This window comes from Pongo pygmaeus, chromosome 19 (assembly GCF_028885625.2).
Source record: "Pongo pygmaeus isolate AG05252 chromosome 19, NHGRI_mPonPyg2-v2.0_pri, whole genome shotgun sequence".
Classification (NCBI taxonomy): Eukaryota; Metazoa; Chordata; class Mammalia; order Primates; family Hominidae; genus Pongo; species Pongo pygmaeus.
The window spans coordinates 81,732,882-81,755,708 of record NC_072392.2 but is presented as its reverse complement, the minus strand read 5'-3'; the positions used below and the strand labels follow the sequence as shown (position 1 = coordinate 81,755,708).

Sequence of the window (22,827 nt, the reverse complement as noted above, 5' to 3'; positions counted from 1 at the left end):
TGAGGAGGTGTGTGCTGGGACGCCAGCAGGGTGGCTGCTGGCAGCTAATCCCTGTGCAGGTGCAGCCACTGCCACACTCCAGCGTCTGAGGCCCCTCTGCACTGGCAGTGTTAGAATGGCTGTCTGAGAGCCAAGGCTGTTCATGCGAGCAGAGGGTCATGGAGCTGGTACAGGCAGGAGCCAAGGTAAGCACTAGGCCGGTGTGTGCCCTCCAGGGGGCACCCTCCTTGAAGCAGGCCCTCCAAGGTGCTCGCCCCCTGGGGCAGCCAATAACAGCCGGACGCCTTCCCTGGGGGGACCTGGCCATTTGTGGGGCAGGGAAAGGCTCCACTGCCAGTGGAAATGTGAGGCCAGGAGCACAGGATGTCTGCTTCCCAGAGTCTGCCTGGGTCTGTGCTTGGGCCAGACAGCGGCTGCCTGCGGTGGCAGGACAGTGGCCGGCTGCCTGGGCTGGAGGGAAGACAGGCGCCAGCGCCAGGAGGTGCTGGGGCAGAGCTCTGGGGATTCTCCCTGGCTCCTGGAGGAGGATGGAGGAAGAAACCTAGTAACGGGTCCCACTTGACTGCCAGGAGGCAGGAGAGCACCCTGTCCCTGTCCCTGGCTTCCCTGTGAGGGACACAGACTCAGATGGGGAGGGCAGGACCTTTAATTGTATTCACAGAGAGACTCGGAGAGGTGGGGCTCAGTGTTAGGCAGCTGTGTGCTGGGAGAAGGGGCTGGGGCAGCTGGTGGTCTGGAGGACTGGGAGGGGAGGGGGACAGGGACAGGGTGGGCTGGGGTGTGTCCTCAGCCGCCCGCCAGTGTTCCCATCCCAGTCTCTGGTGGGAGGCCCTTGGGCAGGGCCGACCCAGCCGGGTCACCTCAGGAGTGTCTCAGCTCCACCTCGGAGCCGAACTGGGGCTCGTGGGGGTGCCGGTGGAGCCTGTGGTGGCGGATGCTGAAGAGCCGCTGGCTGAGGCCCAGGGTGGCTACCAGCAAGGCGATGCCCAGGAAGAGCAGCAGCCACTGGCCCACGCGGGCCTGCTGCGCGTCCAGGTCCAGGCCCAGGAAGCTGACGCGGCCGCTGTCTGGGAGGGGCCCTTCTGAGCGAGCTGGGTGGGAAGCAAGCAGACAGCATGGGCAGGGCAGGGCCGGGGTGGAGGGTAGGGAATGGCGAGCGTGCAGGGCAGGGCCAGGCTCCGAGGTCAGCCGCGCGGCCGCCCGGCCTGGGGAGGGGTTTAAGACCCGGGGCTGGAGGTGGGGTGGGTGGCGGTACCGGAGTTCGGCGTCCAGTTGTACTGCGGCCAGCCCAGCTTCTCCCCACGCAGCTCATTCTCAGTGCGGAGCCAGTCCAGCAGCGGCTTGAAATAGCTCAGCATGGCCGAGGCGCTCATGTTGGGCTGGCCCGTGATCAGCTGCATGGCTTCCGGCCACGGCCTACTGAAACCCAGCTTCATGGCGGTCCTGGGGAGGCATGAGACAGGGAGGCAGAGTCAGAAGGACATGGCCCCTCCTGCCCCCACCTGACATCCACTCTCCATACTGCCTCCCAGCTGAAACTTGTCCCAGGGCCCCAGGGCTCCAGGTGCCTAAGGAGACGGCACATCAGGCCTGGCCCATGCTGCAGGTGGGAGTTCCCAGCTCAAAATGGCAAATGTTCCCAGAAAAGCTCCAGTGGACTGACCCCTCAAGGCCCAGGGGCGCAGGCCAGAGCATGGAAACAAAGGAGGGCTGGAGGACACTCACGCCAGGCGCTGCCCAGCCTCCTTGGACTGGTAGATGTCACACTTGTGCAAGGGGCCCTTGTGGCCAGCTGCCTGGCACAGTGCCTCGTGGAACTGGAACTGGATGATGAAGCTGACGAAGTACCTGGAGCAGAGTGAGGCCGTGGCCCGGGGCGGAGTTGGTTGAGGGTCTTGTGCCACTGGGCCCCAGGCCCTTCTGCACATCACATGTGATGTGTGCTAAGTCACATGTGCACAGCAGAGCCAAGGCCCCCCAACTCTGCCCACAGCCATCAGGGTGATGGCTCTTGGCATTGTCTGAGCCTCTTCCTAGCCATGCCTGTGTAGATGCCTCCCACCCACAGAAGTGCCTCCACAGCTGAGGAGGGCCTGCTCCATGGGGTCCGGGCAGAGCCCTTCAGAGATCTGGCAGGTGGCTTTGGAGGCAGTGAGGTCTCCATCCCTGGGGTATATGCAAGTAGAGGCAAGGTGTGGCCAAATGGGCAGTGTGGATCCAGTAGGGTGGTCTGGGCAGGGAAGCCAGTCCTACATGATCTTATCCAAAGCATCAGGAATTCCCTGGTAGAAATCTGCCAGTCAAGGCTGGAGGATTCTCCCCGGCTTAAAGTCTGAAGTGGTTTTAAATGTCCTGAGCCAGTGGCACAGGCCTCTCGCTTTGAATGCTGGGTGCAAGCACGTACCACCTACTTCCCTGGTCTTTCCTAAAAGTGCTTTGCGAAGGCTGCTGGCCACAATACGGAATGTCTCCTTTGCCCACCCCTGTTTGGAGAATTGTCTGCATTAAGCTGGGAAGCTAGCCATCACACCAGCTGGCTCCCGGGTGACAGCCAGCGCCAGCTGGGAACCCCAGGGACCACTCCAGCAGGCAGGTGGGAGCCCTGCCATGTGTCATCTCTGGAGCACCGTCTAGGTCAGGCCTGTCTGAGGTGCTCCAGGGATGCCCTCTTCCTGGACTCTGGGGACAGACTTCATTCCTCCCACAATCAGTTATTAGCACTTGATGGTGTGCTGGCATCATCCCAGGTGCCAGGAGGCAAGGTGGGCATGGGCCCTGCCCTTGCTAGGCTTCCAGGGACCACGGGAGGCCAGGGCCAGAGGCAGCCACAGCCCTCCGGGGGTGGCCTTCACTGCCTTCTGTACTTTGAAGGCACCCATCCTCGGTGGCCTGGGCTACCTGTAGCCCGGGGGCACCTGGAACTCCAGCCTGAGGTCTCTCTAGCCCCCAGCCTCCCAGGGAGCCTCCCGGATCACAAACAGCCTTGCTAGCCCTCAGCAAGTGCTCTCCCAGGGCACACAGAAGGAGAGAGGCTGCACTGGGCACACTCATCTGTGGCCATGTGACCTGCAGACCTAGTGTGCAGATACATTCCACTAGAGAGTGATGAATAGTGGGGGCCTGGCCACCCCTCCCTGAGGAGGCTGTGTATGAGACAGAATGCTAAGAAGTTAGCCATCGTGCATCCTGTGAAATGGGGTTCACAGGTCAGGAAACAGAAGCTCACAGAAATTGAGGAATTTTCTCAAGGAAACAAAGTAATGGAGACGGGGTTTGAACCCAGTTCTGTCTGACCCCAGCCTGTGACTGTAACTTGCCCCAGCAACCCTGCCTCCCACCTTAACCGATCTCCAATCCTGCATTTAGTGTCTAGAAGGACTTCCAGGTACAATTCAAATTGTATCACAGACAATGTTCAATAATAGTAAAAGAATCACAATCTTGTTTCAAAACCAAAACAAAACAGTGCAGAGCTCATGATCCAGCCATGAGTCGTGGTTAATGTTAACTACTTAACCAAGGTCTGGTAACCATTAGCCAATTATTAGGTTGAGTTTCTGTGTTCAACTGTTTGGATGGTACGGACTCTCATCAAAAGAATGTTCAAGAAAAAAACCATCAGCTTTGGCGGTGGGTGAGTGGGCCCAGGCACCTGCGCCGTGCGGCCGGCTCCCTTGGGTCTGCCCTGACTGGCAGAGCTTGTGGACCGGGCAGCGGCCGCAGTTTAAACACAAAGCTGTGGGTGCTGCCCCTCACAATGCACCCTCCTTCCTTTCCCGTTACCTGATGTAAGGCACGCTAGAAGGAATGTGGAACTTGGCCCCTGGGTCAAAGTCACCTTGAGTCCTGGGCACTGGGGGGCAGAGGCCCTGGTACTTCAGCCTGTCGAGTGGGAATATATGTTGGAAGATGAGTTTGGGGAGAACCAGGCTGGGGGTGGCATTTTTGACTTGAAGAAGGATCCCTGCACTTGGGGCTACACTGGGCACCCCATTCTCCTGCGTGCTGGGCCTCTGTGCACAATCACCCCGTTTTCCCCATCACTTACACACACACACACACACACACACACACACACACACACACACACACACACACACACACTCTCTCTCCCCTACTCTGGCCCATCCAGACACCCAGGCACATGCAGACACCGGCAGAGATCCCCCAGCCCACATCCCGCGGGAGTGTTCCAGAACCTGAGGCTCCACCACTCCTGGTTATAGTTCTCCTTAGTGATGCTTCCATCAAATACCCTCCAGCGCCACTGATCGACGAGGTAGCTGAAGGGGATAAAGGCGATCTTGTCAAGCGCCATCTTCATCAGAAAGTTGATGTCATGCTCTGCAAGGGAAGGGAGCCCGGCTGTCAGACCCAGGGTCCTAGCGGCTTGGCCCTGGTGTGCCTGTGATGGTGGAGGGGTGGGGGTGCTGTACCTTTTGGGCCCTGTGACCTGCCTCCTGGGATGGTCTGGGTGGCTCCCTTCCTTCCCATTGCTCTGCCCCACACCTCTGCCCATGGGCCACTAAGTGCCCTTTTCCCACCTCCCAAGCTCACCACCCCTTCTTGGTCCTCAGCCCACCAGGGCATCCCGCTTCTCTCTCACCGTCACTGCCACCCTCACTGCTCAGCAGGTTGAGGCTGTGCAGGTGCTTGGGCGTAGACACTGAGAGGGCTAGCACATCCCCAATGGCCTCATGGAAGCCGGGGTTGGCACCCTCCCTCAAGGCCACAGGTAAGTCTTTGTACTGCATGAAATACTGGATGTGGCCCATTTCGTGGTGGGCCACCACCAGGTCCTCCAAGTTCACGGTGGTGCACTGCTTGATCCTAGGAATAGTGGAGTGGGGGAGAGGGTGTTGGGAGAGGACAGTGAGAAGCTCTGGGCATAAGGGAACAGTGGGCCTTGCTACACCCAGGGCAGACCCCAGCACTGCAGCATGCAGGGGACACAGCACTGTGGGGAGGGAGGGGAAGGAGAACCACTGAGTGAGCTTAAGAGGGAATCTGGGGGCAGAAGCCCCTAGCATCAGGCCGTTCAGGCCATTCCTCTGCTTCCCGTTTTCCTGAATGACTGCAGCCCCCACCACCTGTTGCTTTCTGACTGTACGAAGTGCTTACTCTAGAGGCACTGGGACATCGTGTACTTTCTAGAGAATGTGTGGCCGGTGGGTTCCCATGTATACATGCTTTATCTCCCAAGATGGAGGCTCTCTGAAGGAAACAACTGTTTCTGTCAGGGGTGAGAGTGGGCGATTCTGCATCTCACGCAGCCCAACAGCGACAAACTTATTCACCCCAAGAATTCTTATGGCCAGTATCAATGGCAGCTGCAGAGCTGCCCAAACCAGAAGGTTCCACCGTCTCTCGTCAGTCCTTCCTTGTTCTCATTTACTTATTTATTTTTTATGAAATGGGGGGGAAATCTCGCTATGTTGCCCAGGATGGTCTCGAACTCCTGAGCTCAAGCAGACCTCCTGCCTCGGCTTCCCAAAGTGCTGAGATTACAGGTGTGAGCCACCGCACCTGGCCCTTCCTTGTTGTTTAGCAAACCAATTCAAACTGCGGGAAATTCTCTCTTGGATCTAACTGGAAGCCTTTCGGCTCAGGTGAATCCTGTTTTTCTGTCATTCTCATCGGGGAGGGGGAAGGAAGAGCTGCCCAGCATCTCGGCCACAACAAGGCTGGGGTCTATCCAGCTTCTCCTCTGACTCCCCATAAAGGGGAAGACAACACAAGGGCTTTCATCCTCTAGATCCTGTCTCCTCTCAGCCCTGCGGCTGAGTCCTCATGCCTGGAAGGGCCTGCACAGCCCAGGGAACCCCATCGGGTTTGGTTTCAGGCTCCCCATGTCTGCTCTCCTTGTAAGAGACACTTCTTCAGCTGTGACAGATCGTCTTTGCCACTTCTCCCAAGTGGGAGGGACTTTTTCCTCTTCTCTTGAATCTGGGTGAACTTGTGACTTGTTCTAGCCAATAAAACATGGCAGAAGTGACTCTGGGCCAGTTTTGGACCTAGCCTTGAGAACTGGCTGCATCAGTAGTCACTGTGGGGGATGCTGGCTTCCAGGTAATAAATCTGCCCACCTCAGATGCCACGCTGGGAGGGTGCCCGAGCTAGCCTGGAGAGATGCCTGACCCACCTCTAGCCGTTCCAGCCATCCCACCCCAAGCACCCAACATGTGAGCCAAGAGGCCAGTGGGAACATGTGCCCCAGCATCTGCCACATGGGAAAAACCGAGGACCTCAACCAACAGCCAGAACTGGGGCTCTGGACGTAAGGCCCCATATTGAGCCATCCCGGCTGTGAGAGCTGCCCCCAATGGAGGGGGCCCTGTAGAGAAAGGCCATTTCCACTGTGTACTGCCTGAATTCCTGGCACATAAAATCATAAGCATAATCAACTGGTTGTTTCGTACGGCTAAGCTCTGGGGTGCTTGGTTGCACAGCAATAGGTAACTAAAACGCCATCCTCCAAGGAAGGCAGCTTCTGAGCCTGTCAGGGGTGAGAGTGGATCTGTACAGAGCCCCCAACATCCTCGTGTGCCTCCCTGTGTCACAGCACGTGCCCCCAAGGAGAGGCCAGCTCCATGCAGGGGCTGCTCCCAAGGAGGGAGGTGGGGCAGCCTACTACGCTCAAACCCAGGACTGGGACCTTGAGCACTTCCCAGCGGCCAGGCTGACAGAGCTGTTGCGTGCTTCAAAGTCCCCATCAGGCAGATGGGGTTTTCCTGCCAGAAGCCAACGCCTCTCTAGACACTCAGTCCCAAACTCTGGCCCTGTCCCCATCCTGCCCTGCTGGCTCCGGCTGGGGGACCGTAGTGGTGCCTTTGCTTGGCTCATTTCCCTTGCCCATGGGGCTCAGGAACGAGGCCTCAGCCCTAGCTGGATGTACCGGAAGTCCTTGCCGTTGTAGAAATCCCAGGCTGAGGCGTGGCAGACAACCTCCCGCCCGTCGGTTGGCTTCTCCAGCATCGACTTGTTCCAGAACTCAGGAGGCACGGGCAGCAGCCCCAGGGAGGTGAAGAAATCATCAGCCTCCTTAAACATCCTCCTGGGTGTCCAGCCCTGCAAGCAGAGGGAGTTCTGCCCAAACTGGGGGTTCTGGGGACAGACTGCGTGCTGCTGTGGGGACCCCGGGGGAGGGCTAAACCGGAGGGAACTCCTGAATCAGAGGGCCCCTCCCATCCCGGCGGGGCCTCCCTGCCCCTGGGCCGGTGCGGACCTGCTTTAGCATGGCCTCTGTGGTGTCCATCGAGGGGGCTGAAGGGAAGGGCACCACCAAGTCATAGATGTTGGACCAGGTCTGCGCCCACATGTTCCCTGGAGGCGAATGTGGGGGATGGCAGAGAAAGGAAAGACAAATGTTACTTAGGCTCAATGCCCTCTTGCAGGAAGAGCACTCCAGATCCCAGTCCTGCTAATCATAGTGGCATTTCTTGAGCACCTACTGTTTGCAAGCTTTGAGGCACCTGACATACATCATCTTCAGTGTGCACATCCAGCCCAGTAGGTCATTACTGCCTGGCTCTAGGTGGGGGCCTTGCTGGTTATCAGGGAATCCAGGTGGTCTTCACTGTCCATGAGTAGTGGAGACCAATGTGACTAGCAACTGCTGACATGTGAGGACATTACAGATCCCCAGAACACCTACACCCCGGTGGCCAGCTTTTATTGGCCCTGCACCAAGAACATTGTGTGAATTCACTTTCAATCCTGTTTGCACCCAGGTACTGTCATGATTCCCATTGGCTAGTAAAGGAAACAGGCTGGAGAGTTAAGTGACCCCCCTCGCCAGGGGCCCATGGCTCCTAAGTGGCAGGGCTGGGATTGAAAGGCTGGCAGGCTGCTCACTTCACCAGCCACTCTGCCATGTCCCCTCCGCACCACCTGAGGTCAGTGTCTGCAGTTCAGCAACTCTGACAGGAACCAGCCGTCTCCTTCAGGAGAAGCTGATGCCTCTGAGTTTAGGGTAAGAAAAGAGCCTAGTTCTCCACGACGGAGGAAAAGGAAGAAACTCAGGTTGAGTGGAAGGCTCAGAAACAGATTTGGACTCAAGGCTCTTTCCTAGCCAAGTGAGGTGAAGATTCGGCTGACATCAGATGAAGTCTAAAGTGCAAACCAGTGAGAGAGGGTTAGAGCGATGAGTGATGGAGAGAACATGAGAGAGGAGAGGGAGAGAGCCAGAGAGAGAGACAGCACATCAGTGTTGGGTTGCTCCCCTTTCCCCTTTTACCAATTGTCAGGGGCTGAGTTCTAAGGCCAGATCTGCCCCAGCTCCCAGGCCACCCTGGGCATGTTGCTTTTCTTCCCGGGGCCTGCGTTTCTCAGTTGGTGAACTGACGTCCACTTGACATCACCAGATGTTCTTTGGTCTCACCAGAGAGGGGCTGAAGAGGGCTGGACTCCCAGCCTGTGTGGGAGCTAGACCCACAGCCAGGCCGTCCTCTGGGGCCTCCCTTGTGGTTTCTAAATGGTCTGAGGGCCTGTCTGGTCTCTCTGCTCCAGGAAAGTGTTCCTAATAGCCCATCAGGGACAGAGAACCAGTAGACTCTGCTTTGCCTTACTCCCTACCATCCCCTACTGTCCTCACCGCCTACTTCACACATTCAGGGCATCTGAGATTGCAGCCCTTGGCAAAGAAGGGTCCATGGTTGAAGTACATTTACATTCTCAGGTTCTTCTTTGTTCCAGTTCCCTTGGCCTGAACACTGCGTCTGTCCTCTCATCCCCCACTTCCATCTGTCAAACCCTGTCATCTTCCGAGGCCCTGCTCACAGGCCACCTCTTGGCAAAGCCTCCCCAGCTCCCACTCACAGCCTCTTCCTCACCCTCTAAGACCACACACTGTTGTGATAGCTGCTGTGGTCTCCTGGACAAGATTATGAACTTCTTCCCCCTATCCATGATGACTTGCCCGACATAGATCTGCAGTGAATGTGGCACCAGATGCAAGCGGGGGGCTCCCCACTCCCAGCGCCCATCCCCCTCCAGCCTGGGCAACCTTCCCCCCCAGGGCTGGAGTCTCTCAGTCCCCAGCCTGCTCCCTACCCTCTAGTCAGCCCTGTCCCAACCCTCACTCACACTGTGGTCCATCTTTACCCTCCTCAAGGCCCGACATGTGCCCTTACCCAGCAGGTGAGCAGGGATGGGCCCCTCCAGGTTGATGTGCTGGGCCCCGTAGTGGCGGTGCAGGGCCCGGCGCACGTAGGCATGCAGGTTCAGGTAGAGCGGCTGCAGCTCCTGGAAGAGCCGCTCCAGGTCTTGCTCCAGGGATGGTGTCTCGTACATAGACCTCCACGAGTCCCCTGCGTCTACATAGCCTACAGAGGGGACACAGCCAGGCTCTCCCAACACCTCATTACCTGCCTCCTCCAGGGACCTACCTTTCCCTAGGCTTGGGGTTTCACAGCACCTCTTCCAGGAACCTGAGGGGATCCGAGCGCCAGTGATGTTGGCAGCAGGGACTCACCGTTGAGCCGGGCAGCCTGGTTGATGAGTTCCACGTATTTTGGGTAAAACTGGAGGATGGCTCTCCCCGCCTTGTCTCGCCAGCCCTCCCATGCCCATAACAGGTCTTCATATTTCCGGGATGTGGCCATCACATTCGTCAGATCTGGTAGGGGGTTGAATGGCTTGAGCTCTAGCCCTTAGCTCACCTCTGCTTGTAAGGGGAGCTCAGAGAATTTCAGAGCTGGAATAAAATTGGCGAAACCACATAAAAGTGACTGTATAGGCAGCAGGTCTAGAGAAATGGGAGAAAGGATGGGAGTGGCTCTCCAGCAGTGGCTGACAGTCCCCGGCCTGGAGCCACATGCTGCAGACACCTGCAGGGCCTCAGCAGTCCTGTGAGGGGCGCGCTTGAGCCTCTCTCCTTTCTTTCTTTTTTTTTTTTTTTTTTTTTTTGAGACAGGATCTCACTCTGTTGCCCAGGCTGGAGTGCAGTGGCGCCATCATGGCTCACTGCAGCCTTGACCTCCCAGGCTCAAGCAATCCTTCCATCTCAGCCTCCCTAGTAGCTAGGACTACAGGTGTGCACCACCACATCTGACTAATTTTTTGTATTTTATATTTTATTTTGTATTTGTATTTTATTTTGTATTTTTTTTGTATTTTATTTGTAGAGACAAATGAAAAATACAAAATTTTTTGTATTTTATTTGCTGTATTGCCTAGGCTGGGCTCAAGTGATTCTCATGCCTCTCAGCCTCCCAAGTAGCTGGGACTACAGGCATCTACCACCATGCCCAGCTAACTTTTGTATTTTTAGTAGAGACGGGGTTTCACCATGTTGGCCAGGCTGGTCTCAAACTCCTGGCCTCAAGTGATCCACTCACCTTGGCCTCCCAAAGTGCTGGGATTAGAGGCATGAGCCACCACACCCGGCCAGCCTCCCCCCGCACTTGGCATGCGTACCCACATCCACAACTTGTAGGCCAAACCCTGTCCTGGGAAAACTGTTTCTCCTGTTTATTTTCCATTTCCCCTTCTATTTGTCATTTTTCTAATGTGGGAGCTGGGCTGGGGGCCAGAAAGACCCATTTCTGGGTGGAGATTCCTCATGGAAGAATGTTTACGCCTCAAGTTCTCCAACCCTGGAAAGGGTGGGTTGAGAGGGAGCTGGGAGGTATCTGTGTGCGGGTCCTTGTGTCGGGGGTGAGCTCTTTCAAAGGGGCTAGGGTAAGAAGGACCAGCCAGTGGGGAGAAAAGAGAGGACGGTCAAGAGCTGTCTACTCCTATCCAGCAGGAAGTGGCAGGGTGGGTGAGGGAAGTGAGAGGAATCGGAGGCTCAGGTTCTAGTCTGGCGCTTTCAGGGGCTGTGCGACTCAATTTCCTTATCAGTCACATGCTGGGAGAGGGGCTCAGGAAAGACAGAGAAGGTGAGGAAGTCAAGGGCAGGATCACGAAAGGAGGCCGAGGGGAGCTAGTGTCCCCAAGTTCCCCCCATTTGGAGTCCAAGCCCATGAAATACAACTTTGAGATCCCGCTGCTCTGAGGGGCGGCGTGCAGAGAGGACAGGAGAGAGCGGATACCCTTAAGCAGAGGGCGGTTCTGAGGGAGGGGCAGCTGATTGGGGCATGGTATGAAGTAGGTGCCGGCTCTCAGTGGGGCAGAGAAGCCTCCTCGTGGAAAACAAGAAATGGCATTTCCTGGGCACGCTGACCCCAAGAGCGAGGGGAGCCCAATTCTGTGCTCGCACCCAGCACCCCCGGGCCCCATGCCAGCCCCAGCCCTTGCCTCTCACTCAGCCTGCATGGGAGCTCTCACCTGGCTCGAGCTGCAGGCAGCTGCCATTCGTGTGGCACACAGTGGCCACACTGTAGGTGGTTTCCATATCCAACAGGATCTTGTTGTACTGCAGGAGGAAGGAGAGAGGCAATGAGCTGTACTCCTTTGCGCTTGGTCTCTCTGGGGCCTGCAGTGCCCCCAGGCCCCAAGGGCTGGCGGGTGGGGAGCCAGGGAGCTGGGCAGCGCTGCCCTCTCAGTAGTTCTGAGGTGCATGTCGCATGGCAGATGCCATGACTTGATACAACGAGGAAGAGGAAGCAGCGTGAAGGCCAGGCCAGACCCTGTGTTGGGTTCACTGCCCCAGGATTCCCCTCTCCCTGTACCTTGTGAGCCACACACCTCCTCCAGCTCTTGGGCAGGCAGCGCTGCCCGTTCTAGGTCCTGAACCTTCTTTATGATCCGCTTGATAGTGGTGTTCTGCAAGTGGTTCACATCAAACCTCCTGGCCTGGGTGCCGTACTTCAGGGTGTGATTGGCTATTTGCATGTTCTTCTGCAGCTGAGGGCACAGGGGGATGGTGTCATGGGGCCCAGGAGCTCCAGAGCAGCCTCTGAGCGGGAGGCCCCAAGTGGGAGCTGAGGGCTGGAGGTGGTGGTGAGGAGACAAGTTGAGGAGACAAGTGGGATTAAGTTGCAACCTTTGCCTATAAGGCTCTCTGCAAGCTGGATTGCTGATAACGTCCTGGATGCAGTACTCACCCTCCCTGGATGCCTGCAGTCAAGCAACACATATCCAGGCAGGGGCAGAGAAGAAAAGACCCCCAAGTGTCTTAAAGGCCCTTAGGAAGGAGCCAGCTTGGTATTAGCTCTGTGGCCTTTCTGAACCTCAGAGTTAATATCAAATCCCATCTGTAAAATGAGAATAAGCTCACCAATTTTGCAAGGCTGTTGAGAAAAAGATGAGGCAACAGATCAAAGTGCCAAGGAACAGTAACAGTGTGTGGCTCAGTGGCATAATTTGTGCTCAGTCAAACAGGCAGGGAATGAGGGTAAAGAGGAAGTGTAGCCCCTTTTGTAGAGGAGACAAATGGGGGCTTTCAATCTTTTAAAAAACGACTTGAGCACCACTTATTTATGTACAAATTATTCTGTTACTAGAGATTGATTTATGTTTGTTTGAATAGAAATGGGATCTTGCTATGTTGCCCAGGCTAGTCTCCAACTCCTGGCTTCAAGTGATCCTCCCACCTAGGCCTCCAGAGACTGATTTTTAAGGAAAGAAGAATTGCTCAGGCATTGAGTAAATGTTCATCAAAATCTGAAATTGAGTATTTTTTTTTTTTTTTTTTAGAAGAGTCTCGCTCTGTCGCCCAGGCTGGATTGCAGTGGTGCCATCTCGGCTCACTGCAAGCTCTGCCTCCCGGGTTCACGTCATTCTCCTGCCTCAGCCTCCTGAGTACTGGGACTACAGGTGCCCACCACCACACCCGGCTAATTTTTGTATTTTTACTAGAGACAGGGTTTCACCGTGTTAGCCAGGATGGTCTTGATCTGACCTCGTGATCTGCCCGCCTCGGCCTCCCAAAGTGCTGGGATTACAGGCATGAGCCACCGCGCCTGGCCCAAAATTGAGTATTGTTTTAAATATTCAATTTAAAATGTGGTGGCAGCCCCACTGCGTGGTGAGCGGGACAGCGTCTCTGTGTGTGTGCACATGCTCAGGTTTGGGGGTGGGGAGGTGGCTCCCACCAGAATCTTGCTGGTCTCTGTGGTGATGTTGGTGTTGTAGTTCCAGTTGGCCTCGGCATACTCGTTCCACACCACCTGGGATGTCCGGTCATATTCCTCCACAAACTTGCTGGCCTCAGCCTCATCAGTCACCAGGTCTGTGGGACAGAGTGCAGGGAAACAGACAAACCTCTGCCTCCCCTCTCCAGGTTTGTGGTGTCACCAGAAGCCCTTATCCCTCTCCCACTCCCTTGTACCCTGCCCCTGTCCATACCCGGCCCCGCCTCTCCCACCCCTGGCACCCTGCCCTTCCCCTGCATGGTCCCACTTGGGCTCTGGGCTGATGTCTGGCGGGCCGTCGCCTGGTGGGTGGTTGTCTGGCCGCTGGTTGTTGCCTGGCTGCTTGTCCCATGGGTGACTGTCACCTGTCGGGGTGCCTCCTGGCTGGGGACCAGCAGAGGGTGCCCGTAGCAGAGCAGCAGGAAGAGGAGGCTGGGAAGTCCTGCAGTAGCCCAACCCTGGCCCATGGCCGCAGGAGAGCAGAGTCCTGCAGCCACCGTCCCCCGGCCAATAAGAGTGGAGCCCGCCGTGTGACCTCACAGAGCCTTGTGTCTGGCTTCCTCTGGAGGGGGAGGGGCCCTCAGGTCTGAGCACACCCTCCCTAGGATGCTGGGGGAAACACATGCCTGTCCCCACTCACAGGCCCTGCTGATGAGCTTTGGGGGCTGCCTGGCCCTCCAGGACAGGGTACCAGGGCTCAGCTGGTAGGAGCTGACCAGAAACCTGGGGCCTGGGCCAAGCCCAGAGTTGAGGACCCACCTTAGCCCCACACCACCCTCACTCAGGGCTTTACCAATGCCCTCCGGGTAGTTGTCAGGCAATGGTGGATGCCATTGGTACTCGGGCCAGCCCAGGACCTCGCCGTTCTGCTGGTTCTGCTCCTGCAGCCACTGGGTGACCGGCTGGAAGTACTTGAGCAGCGGCTGGGCATCCAGGGCGTCTAAGCCAACCATGTCCTTCAACACCTCCTGCCAGGGCCTGGAGGAGCCAGCCTGCAGCACCTTCCTGGTGGGCAGAGTGGGTACCATGGGCACAGGGGACTCAGGCTGGAGTCTGCTCCTGGACCCCGGCCCACATGCCCCTGGCCACTTCCGCCCCCCAATGGACTGCAGAAACTGTGGCAATAAGACCCTGGGGCCTGGGATCTCTGTGATGGTGGCAGGGGGCATTTGTCTCGCCCCATGCCAGCCAGAAGGCCCACTCAATGAATACTTGACGAGAGAGCGAGGAGACAGGCATCCACATCAGTCCAGCTCTGTGGTTGGTGCCCCCCACCCCATCAGAGCAGCCAGACACCTCCTGCCACACCCTTTGCCAGCCGCTCCTCTCTGCCTCCCACTTCCCCCCGCTTCCCACCACACACCGAAGCTTGGCCCCTGCCTTGGTGGACTGGTAGATGTCACACTGGTGCAGTGGGCCCTCATAGCCTGCCTCCTTGCACAGGGCTTCATGGAACTGGAACTGCAGGACAAAACTCACAAAGTACCTGCGGGCACAGGGTGGGAGTCAGGGAAGACCATGGGGGGCCAGGAACAGGGGTCCCTTACCCAGGCACTATCCAGCTTCCTGCAGGGCAGAAGCTGGACCAGAGCTATCTTGGGGTAGAAAGAAGACCCAAGACAGGCTCAGGAGAGCGGGTCATTCTAACTCCAGGCCTTTGAGGTCTGGAGGAGCATGGGGACAAGCCCTGGGGATGAGGCAGCTAGGATCACAGGAGGAGAAGGGGATTGAGGGTGTGACAGTACTGGGGGTAGGTGGGGTGGGGGCGCTAGTACCTGATGTATGGTGTCACATTTGGAACATGAAACTTAGCTCCAGCATCAAAGTGGGTTTCATTTCGGGTAACAGGAGGGCAGATCCCCTGATACTTGGTTCTGGAAAAGGATGGTTAAATTGTCTTAGGGCCTAGAGGTTGCACACAGATGGATTTAGCTTTTGCAGAAAAGGCATTTCCACCCGGCAACCCTTCCCCATCCTGAGGAACTGGGGAAGACTTCCTGGAAGAGGGAGTTTCAGGCAGGAAAGGAGAAGGCAGTGGGTCACACCAGGGGACATCATTAGAGAGGAGAGGCTAGAACTGGCTGGGGCAGGAGGCGCCTGGCTGTCCAGGAAGCTGGGGAGGGCTAGTTGGGGTGAAGGCTTTTCTATCCCTCCTCTCACCGAAGATACCACCAGTCGAAGTTGTAGCGGGAAGGGGGGGTACGCCCACTAAAGACCCCCCAGCGCCACTGGTCCACCAAGTAGCCAAAGGGCAGGAAGGCAATTTTTTCCAGTGCCATTTTAAGCAAGTAATTGATGTCACTTTCTGTTGGGAGATGAGATGAAAGGAGAGGGGAGAGGTCAGAGGGAGAAGAGGGTCCCCTAAGAGTGTGGGCTGGTGGGGGCAGCAGGAAGTAAGGCCAGGGAGACGTAGAGAAGGTAAGGCTGGCCCTCAAGACCCTGGGCCCTGCTTGGAAGAGGACCCCCAGGTGTGTTGAGCTGGGCGCAGTGTGCACTGTGAGGCTCTAGGAGGATCCCAAACCCTGCCTGACCTGGGGCCGGGAGGCAGAAAGAAGGGCAGAGCTGAGTGGGGCAAGTGAGGTCCTGCTATGGGGTGGAGCAGGGTTTAGGTGAGGCTGGATGGGGGCCTCTCAGCCCTCCCATACCCGTGTCATTGGTGACACAGTCCAGCAGGCCAATTTTGTACAGATGTTCAGGAGTGGAGACCGAGAGTGCCAGCACGTCCCCAATGGCCTCATGGAAGCCGGGGTTGGCCCCCCCACGCAGGGAGACAGGCAGATCCTTGTACTGCAGGTAGTACTGTATATGGCCCATCTCATGGTGCACTGTGGAGAGCTGGTCCATCGTGACCCGTGTGCACTGCTTGATCCTGGGGCGTAGAGAGGGCGAGGGTGAGAGTGACGGATGGGCAGAACAGGGCAGGGCCAGGGCACAGGGCAGATTGGCACCTGAAAGACAGGAATGAGGAGGGAGCTGCCCTGGGGCATGAAGCCGCAGTACAAACAAGCAACTTCTTTCTTTCTTTTTTTTTTTGAGACAGTGTCTCACTCTTTTGCATAGGCTGGAGTGCAGTGACACAATCTCAGCTCACTGCAACCTCCGCCTCCCGGGTTCAAGAGATTCTCCTGCCTCAGCCTCCTGAGTAGCTGGGATTACAGGTGCCCGCCATCACCCCCGGCTAATTTATTTTTGTATTTTTAGTAGAGACGGGGTTTCACCATGTTGGCCAGGCTGGTCTCGAACTCCTGACCTCAGGTGATCCACCCGCCTTGACCTCCCAAAGTGCTGGGATTACAGATGTGACCACCGTGCCTGGCAGAAACAAGCAAATTCTTTACCCTGCCCAGGCTCACCACCACTTGGGCCTTCTTCCTCCATTCCAAGGTACAGAGGTGACTATTGTCAAAGCTGCCAGGAAAGGTGGACTAATAGGCCCTGTATGCCCCCTAGCCCTGGAATAGACCCAGCCTCCGGCCAGTGCTGGGGTAGGGTAGAGGCAGGCCTGGGAACCAGCTTCCCCGCGCCTGGGCTGCCTGCCTTTCCCCAGACCCCAGAACCGGAGAACCCCAGAACGTGCTTTTCCCATGTCTGGACCTGAAGTCTTTCCTGTTGTAGAAGTCCCAAGCCGAGGCGTGGCACACCACTTCCCGCCCGTCGGCTGGCTTCTCCAGCATCGACCCTTCCCAGAACTCGGGAGGCATGGGGGAGAGCTCCAGGGAGGTGAAGAACTCCTCTGCCACCCGGAACATGTGCGTGGCGTTCCAGCCCTGGAGGCGGGGTGTGGAGACAGGTCAGGGGGAGCCCACTCTGGCTGGCCTGGGAACAGGGCTGGGGTCCCCCTCTCGGGTCAACCCTGTGCATGAAAGCTTCTCTGCTCTGTGGCCACCATTCCCAGAGGCAGGGCCCTCACTGCCCACAGCAGATGAGTGAAAGTGCGTTGCTGCTCTCATCCGGCCACTATGGAGCCCGGAGGGAGGAGCTGGCACCTCACCGAGGGGGCCAACTCCAGCTCACTGCTCCTACAGACACACCAGGCTGCTGCTCAGTACCCAACCCCTTCTCGCCCCTGTGCCCATCTCTGACTCCCTCTTTTTGCGCCCCACCCCTCACCCCCGCCATCCCAGGCTTGAGCCCAGAGCTTACCCGCTGCAGCATAGTACTGGTGACATCGAGGTTGGGCTTGTCTGGGAAAGGTACCACCATGTCATAGATGTTTTCCCAGCTCTGGGCCCACATGTCTCCTAGATGAGGAAGGAAGGGGACAGCTCGGCTCCCTGCCTGGCTGTGCCTGCTTCTCCATGCATCGCTGAGTCGCACCGTGGGGCCGGCACCTGCACCCTGGGGCCCTCAAGGGCTGCAGGCCTGGCTTAGGGCCAGAAATCTCACACATCAGTCCCACCCACACTCCTCCAAGGGCCACACGTCCTGGGGCTGCAAGATGCTACCACTGTCATTTCTGGCTGTGCCAGGTCCCAGCCACTCAATCCTGAGGCAGGGCCACGGCGCTTGTTTCCTTGGGCATGAGCTAGGCTGATGGCTCCTCCACTGGACCCAGGGTCAGAGCCTTTGGTTTGGCCCCTAGCTCTCTGACCGCTAAGTCCCTCACGACCCTAAGCCTCAGGGTCCCCACCTGTAAAGTGGGAACACGAATGGTCTCCTGCATGTGAAGCAAACAGTATGATGCCCCACATGTGTGAGACGTGATGGTCACAACCCACCTTCCCTTGCCCTGGACATCCCCCACCCCTACCTCGGGACCCACACTTCCCCGGGACTCATGTGGAGGCGAGACCAGGTCCTTACCCAGCAGATGAGCAGGGATAGGTCCCCTGAGGTTGATGTATCTGTCCCCGTATCGGCGATGCAGCGCGCGGCGGACAAAGGCATGGAGGTTCAGGTAGAGGGGCTCTAGCTGTTGGTAGAGGTGTTCCAGATCGTCCTCGAAGGTGGGGGAGTTGTACCAGGAGCGCCAGTAGGCCCCTGTGTCTGTGAAGCCTGGGGGCGTGGGGGTGAGGTATGTAGATCAGACCAAAGGCTCGGACCGCAGCCTCTCAGCTGTAAGTCGGCTCTTCCACTGGCTTGAGGCCCGTGGATCTGCAGCTAGCGGGAAAATTGGCTTGGGGGTTGCCACTCTACAATTTCTAATTAGCTACAGCCAGCTAAACAGATCCTGGAAGTTCCCAGAGGCAAAGAGGAGCACCAGGGCCAGGAGCGACAGCAGGATGGCCACGTGGGGCAGGCCAGCAGCACAGTCCAGGCACACTGGGTGCAGGCCGGTCCCACCTCCACTTTCTGGGAAACTCAGGGCCTGCTGGACTCATTGTACCAGCTGCTCTGCCTGACTCTGGGCTGGGACTCTGGGGAGACAGCTGAGAGAGGACACCTGGCGTGGTTCCTGGACAGGGAGAGGCCTGCTCACCGTCCTGCTTGTAGGCTTCATTGCTGAGGGCAGTGAAATCCTCATACAGCGGTTTCAGCGGGATGCCCGCGGCGTTGTGCCAGCCCTCCCAGGCAAACAGGAGCATGGCATAGCTTCGCGAGGAAGCCAGGATGTTGGTGAGGTCTGAGACACAGGCAGGCAGGGTCGGTGAGGAGGCCTCCATGTTGAAGTCTGCAACGGCCTTCACCAGAGCCTGCACCAGTCCTCACTGCTCCCACCAGCTTCCTGAACATCACGGTGCCCCCAGAGCCAGGGGCCACCTACAGGCCTGGTGGGAGGGGGCTGGGAGCTACAGAAACATCCAGGCAGGGCCCCCGCCCCAGAGACATGACCAGCTAAGGTGGTCGACACCAAGGGGACACCCAAAGGCCAAAACCCAGACAGACACTTGGCAGCCTGTTGGATGGAGTGCCTTCCTCGAAGCCGCTCGTAAAGGGGGCTGGAGTGGGGTTTAAGGGGAAGCTACGAGGGGTCCCTGGCCTGAGGGCTCTTGGGGAACGTGAGAGGACCCACGAAAGGGGAAACCAGGCAGCCAAGAGGAAGGCCTAGGGGTGATGGGAGAGGCCGAGGTACACAGCAGAAGTGGGGGCTGCAGCTGGAGGTTCCGGAAGTCCACTTGCCAAGAGAAGCAGGGCGTGGGGGTATCTGCACCGTCCAGCCCCAGTAGGAGGGCAACACCTTTGGGTTTACCTGCTCTCTCCACAGACCCTACACAACTGCATGGTCCAGAGTGCAGCAGGGCAATGTGGGAGCCCTATGGCACCGCCGAAAGGGGAGTCGCAAGGGCCGTACCTGGGTCCAGGGACCAGCAGGTGGCAGTCTTGTTGGGGAGGCAGACCTTGGCGGTGGAGTAGATCCTGCTCATGTTGCTTAGGAGGGCGTTGTACTGGGGAGTCAGAGGGGAGGAATGCTCCGGTGACCAGCCCCTGGGACATCTGCCCTCCCCTCGCTGCTAGAAGGAGGAGCCCACAGAGTGGATATAGCTTGGACAAGGCCACTCAGTGGCACCGGGGCACTTCTGATCACTAACACACGAGTCCCCTGCCAGTGGAGGCAGCCTATGGAGTGGGGGACAGGAATCCTGAAAGTCAGGGTCAAGGTCAAGTCCCAGCTTGGCACCACCCTGCAGTGAGGGCAGATCTCTCCCATTCTCTGGCTTTGGTGACTTCTCAGTCTTTCTCAACCTCTTCTCTCTCTCTCTTTTTTTTGGGGGGGGAGGTCTCACTCTGTCATGCAGGCTGGGGTGCAGTAGTGCAATCACAGCTCACTGTAGCCTTGACCTCCTGGGCTCAGGTGATCCTTCCCCCTCAGCCTCAAGAGCAGCTGGGACTGTAGGTGCATGCACCACTAAGCCCAGCTATTTTTTTTTTTTTTTTTGTATTTTTTTTTGTAGAGTCGAGGTTTTGCCATGTTGGTCAGGCTGGTCTTGAACTCCTGGGCTCAAGCGATGCGCCCACCTCAGCCTCCCAAAATGCTGGGATTACAGGCTTCAGCCACCAGGCCCAGCCCTTCTCGACCCTTCCAAGGAAGCTCACAAACCAGCCTAGAGAGAAGTGTATTTGAATTTGGCTTCCTACTCCTGAATGCTTCCTTTAACAGAAATTAACTCCCCACCCCATCTCCAAGAAAAATCGATGCTCAGAAAGCCATTCTGTGCTTACCTGGGCTTTCCCTTCTGCCAGGGCCCAAGTGGATCCCAGGGTCCCTCCCTCCCTGACGGGCTGCTCTCCCCCGACCCCCACGATGGGGCACTGGGAGGCCTCCCCCAAGCTCTGCCTCGGCCCTCAGCCCACCTGCTGCCGCTTAGCCAGGGGCAGGTTGGCAGAGCCCAGGGTGCGCACAGCTCCGATGATCTTGCGCAGCTCCGGGTCCGTGAAGTTCTGCCAGATCGGTTCATACAGCTCCTTGGCCTTCTGGCCCCAGGCCTCCGCAAACTCCTGGCTGAGCAGGGCTGCTTCCTCCTATGGGCACCAGGAGGGCAGGGAGGGTGTAGGGAGGACCCCGCTTAGATGCACGCCATAGAGGAGAAGCCACGGTGCTGGGGGAGGGGAGGAAGGTCAAGGGCTTCCAGACCCCGGGCCCTGGGGAGATCCCTGAGGGAGACCTTAGTTTGCGGAAGCCATGCTTCCTCCTTCTGGAGGGAATCTGCCTCATGGGAACGGTGGAGCAGAAATTGGGACCAGAAAAGAGGCCGGGCGAGTGGAGGGTGAATGGACAGTGCAGTGCGGTGACAGCGACAGCGTCCGGAGGGGAGAAGGCAGCTGCCCGAGAGCGTGGGGGCCCCAGAGCCAAGCCCAGCACCCTCGGCGAAGGCGGGCGCGGCCTGGGAGCAGCCAGCCTCATCCATCCAACTCGTGCATGCTGGGAGCACAGGCCGTGCTCGCAGCCCGGCGCTCGGGCCCCGCGGCTGACTGTCTGGGCGAGGGTGGGGGGTCGGGATGGGGTTCGGGTCGGGGGCGCCAGCCTGCCCGCCCCACAAGCCGGCCGCGTGCTGTGATTGGCCGCCGCGGCCCCGCCCCGCCCCCGCCCGGGCCCGGGCGCCCACCTGGCGCAGTGCATTCTCGGTGGTGATGTTGGTGTCGTGCGCCCAGCTGGCGGCCACGCTCTGGAACAGCACCTGTTCGGCGCTCGAGTTGTAGCTCTGCGCGAAGAGCTGCGCCCCGGCCTCGTCGGCGGAAAAGTTGCCGGGCTGCAGCCCGGGGTCCAGCGCCAGGGAGGGCTGCGGCGGCAGCAGCAGCAGCGATAGCGGCAGCAGCAGCAGCAGCAACCCCGGCCCCCGGCGGCCCGAGGCGGCCCCCATGACGCGGTGCGCGGTGCTCGGCGCTGCCCCCTCTCCTGCGCCGCGGCCGCCCTGCGGGTTATAAAACCCCACACACCCCCGCCCCCGCCGCGCCGCGCTTCCTCCTCCGCTCCAAAGTCCCCAGCGGCGCGGGCCGAGGTTCCTGGCCCGCCCCGGGCAGGGGCGCGGGCCGGGGAGGGGCCGAGGTGCAGCCCGGGGGTGGCGGGATGGGGCTGGGTCGGGCTCCCGCAGAGGAGGCTGGAGAAAGGGCCTCCTCTCTTTTGAAGATGGGGACCCGGCAGTTTGCCGGAACACCCGAGCCTGCCCACCCTGCGGCCGCGCAGCCTCGGCCGGGGCCTGGGAGCCTAGCGGCCTCCGGCTCGATCGTCCCGACCCGACCGCCCGAGCCTCCCGCCTCCGGAGTGACAAGGCCGGGGCCCCAAGAGCTGTCCGCAGGCGCCGCTCGTGCCGCGGGGATGGGGCTGATCGGGCCTGGCCGGCTTCTTCACCGGGCGGTGGTCGAGGGGCGGGGACGTCGCCTGCCGGGGGTAGGGGTGTGGTGGGGGTAGGGGAGAGGAGGAACGGGGGACCTTAGGTGTCTTGCAGGCGCCTCCGGGAGGTGTTGGAGAGGCTCAGGGCGGCCGGCACACCTGGGGCTTGGGGCGGGGGGCCGCGAGGGAGGGGGAGCTACGGAGCGCAGGAGCTTTGGAGCGCCTGCCTTCTTTCCCCCGGGGACACAGGCTGCCAGTCGCTCAGCAGAAAACATCACACACGATCCCAACAGAGTCCTAGAACCCGAGGCTAGCAGGCTTTGAGAGCGACACAAAGCCTCAGAGATGAGAACAACCCCCTCATTTTACAGATGAAGAAATTGCCGCTCAGGTTGAGAGGCTTGCTCCAAGTCACCTGAGGTCTCCACACTCCCCTGTCTTTTCCTGTCTCATCCACGTGTCCCTCAAAGTGACAAGTGTGGGGGAGGGAGGACAGTGTTGTCCTATTGGCGCACAGGGCGGTTGTGGAGGCCACCTCGGCACCGTGGCGTCTGCCGCCAGAGGCGGGAGGCCCCTTGACCCTGGCAGAGGCCCCTTGACCCTGGCAGAGGCCCCTTGACCCTGGCAGAGGCCCGACGGCGCAGTGGGAGGTGAGGCAATGGAGAAACCGTGGGGTGAGGCTGGGCGGTGGGATCAGGGAAGGAGCCAGGGACAGCTCCTCCCAAGACCCCAACCCATTAGGCTGCTGGGGGCTGCTGGGAATCACTTGGGCTTCTGGGTGGGTGGGGGATGGTATCTGGGGCTCTGAGGGACACGTGCGCCTTGCTGTGCAGCATGGAGTGTGTGCAGGAGGCTGTGACCCCGCGTACCTGTGAGGTGCACCTCCAGTGAGATCGCACTGACTTGTCAGATGACATGCTGCCAGGAGAGAGGGGGCGGTGGGGAGAGGAAGAAGGTGGCTGTTCCCAGCCCTAGAGGGAGAAGGCAGGGCCTTGTTAAACACTGGTGGGCAAGGGGGCCGGGAGAGGAGAGCTGGGGTCAGGCCTGGCCCTGGCCCGCTTTGCCAGCCTCCCTCCTGACCTGCAGTTTTCCCTCACAACT

General features: G+C 58.8%; 1 protein-coding gene across 3 annotated transcripts; it reads right to left on the bottom strand.

Moving 5' to 3' along the window:
• Positions 1 to 628: 628 nt before the first annotated feature.
• On the bottom strand, positions 629 to 21,363 carry ACE (angiotensin I converting enzyme). Of its 3 annotated transcripts, none has more exons than XM_054458945.2 (25): positions 21,002 to 21,363; positions 20,250 to 20,417; positions 19,249 to 19,342; positions 18,436 to 18,579; positions 17,820 to 18,011; positions 17,160 to 17,257; positions 16,611 to 16,783; positions 15,662 to 15,885; positions 15,177 to 15,321; positions 14,792 to 14,890; positions 14,380 to 14,502; positions 13,810 to 14,021; positions 12,978 to 13,114; positions 11,629 to 11,787; positions 11,269 to 11,356; positions 9,473 to 9,616; positions 9,132 to 9,323; positions 7,226 to 7,323; positions 6,896 to 7,068; positions 4,607 to 4,830; positions 4,200 to 4,344; positions 3,784 to 3,882; positions 1,726 to 1,848; positions 1,256 to 1,443; positions 629 to 1,091 (listed from the first exon to the last, which is right to left on the bottom strand). In XM_054458945.2, the coding sequence occupies exons 1-25, from the start codon at positions 21,254 to 21,256 to the stop codon at positions 862 to 864; spliced, it is 3,927 nt and encodes a 1,308-aa protein (XP_054314920.1). In that variant the 5' UTR covers positions 21,257 to 21,363; the 3' UTR covers positions 629 to 861. The 3 variants fall into 3 exon arrangements, with proteins under 3 accessions (XP_054314920.1, XP_054314919.1, XP_054314921.1); XM_054458944.2 differs by lacking the exon at positions 21,002 to 21,363 and adding an exon at positions 20,561 to 20,810; XM_054458946.2 differs by lacking the exons at positions 13,810 to 14,021; positions 14,380 to 14,502; positions 14,792 to 14,890; ... (7 more) ...; positions 20,250 to 20,417; positions 21,002 to 21,363 and adding an exon at positions 13,285 to 13,762.
• Positions 21,364 to 22,827: the final 1,464 nt, after the last annotated feature.

What these genes read in the sequence shown, in the direction of transcription:
- ACE (XM_054458945.2), bottom strand. Translation starts at nt 21,256, where the DNA reads ATGGGGGCCGCCTCGGGCCGCCGGGGGCCGGGGTTGCTGCTGCTGCTG. An exon ending in CAGAGGCCATGCTAAAGCAG is followed by an intron (nt 7,069 to 7,225) that starts GTCCGCACCGGC and finishes CTCTGCTTGCAG; the next exon opens with GGCTGGACACCCAGGAGGAT. An exon ending in CAGGAGTGGTGGAGCCTCAG is followed by an intron (nt 3,883 to 4,199) that starts GTTCTGGAACAC and finishes CCCACTCGACAG; the next exon opens with GCTGAAGTACCAGGGCCTCT.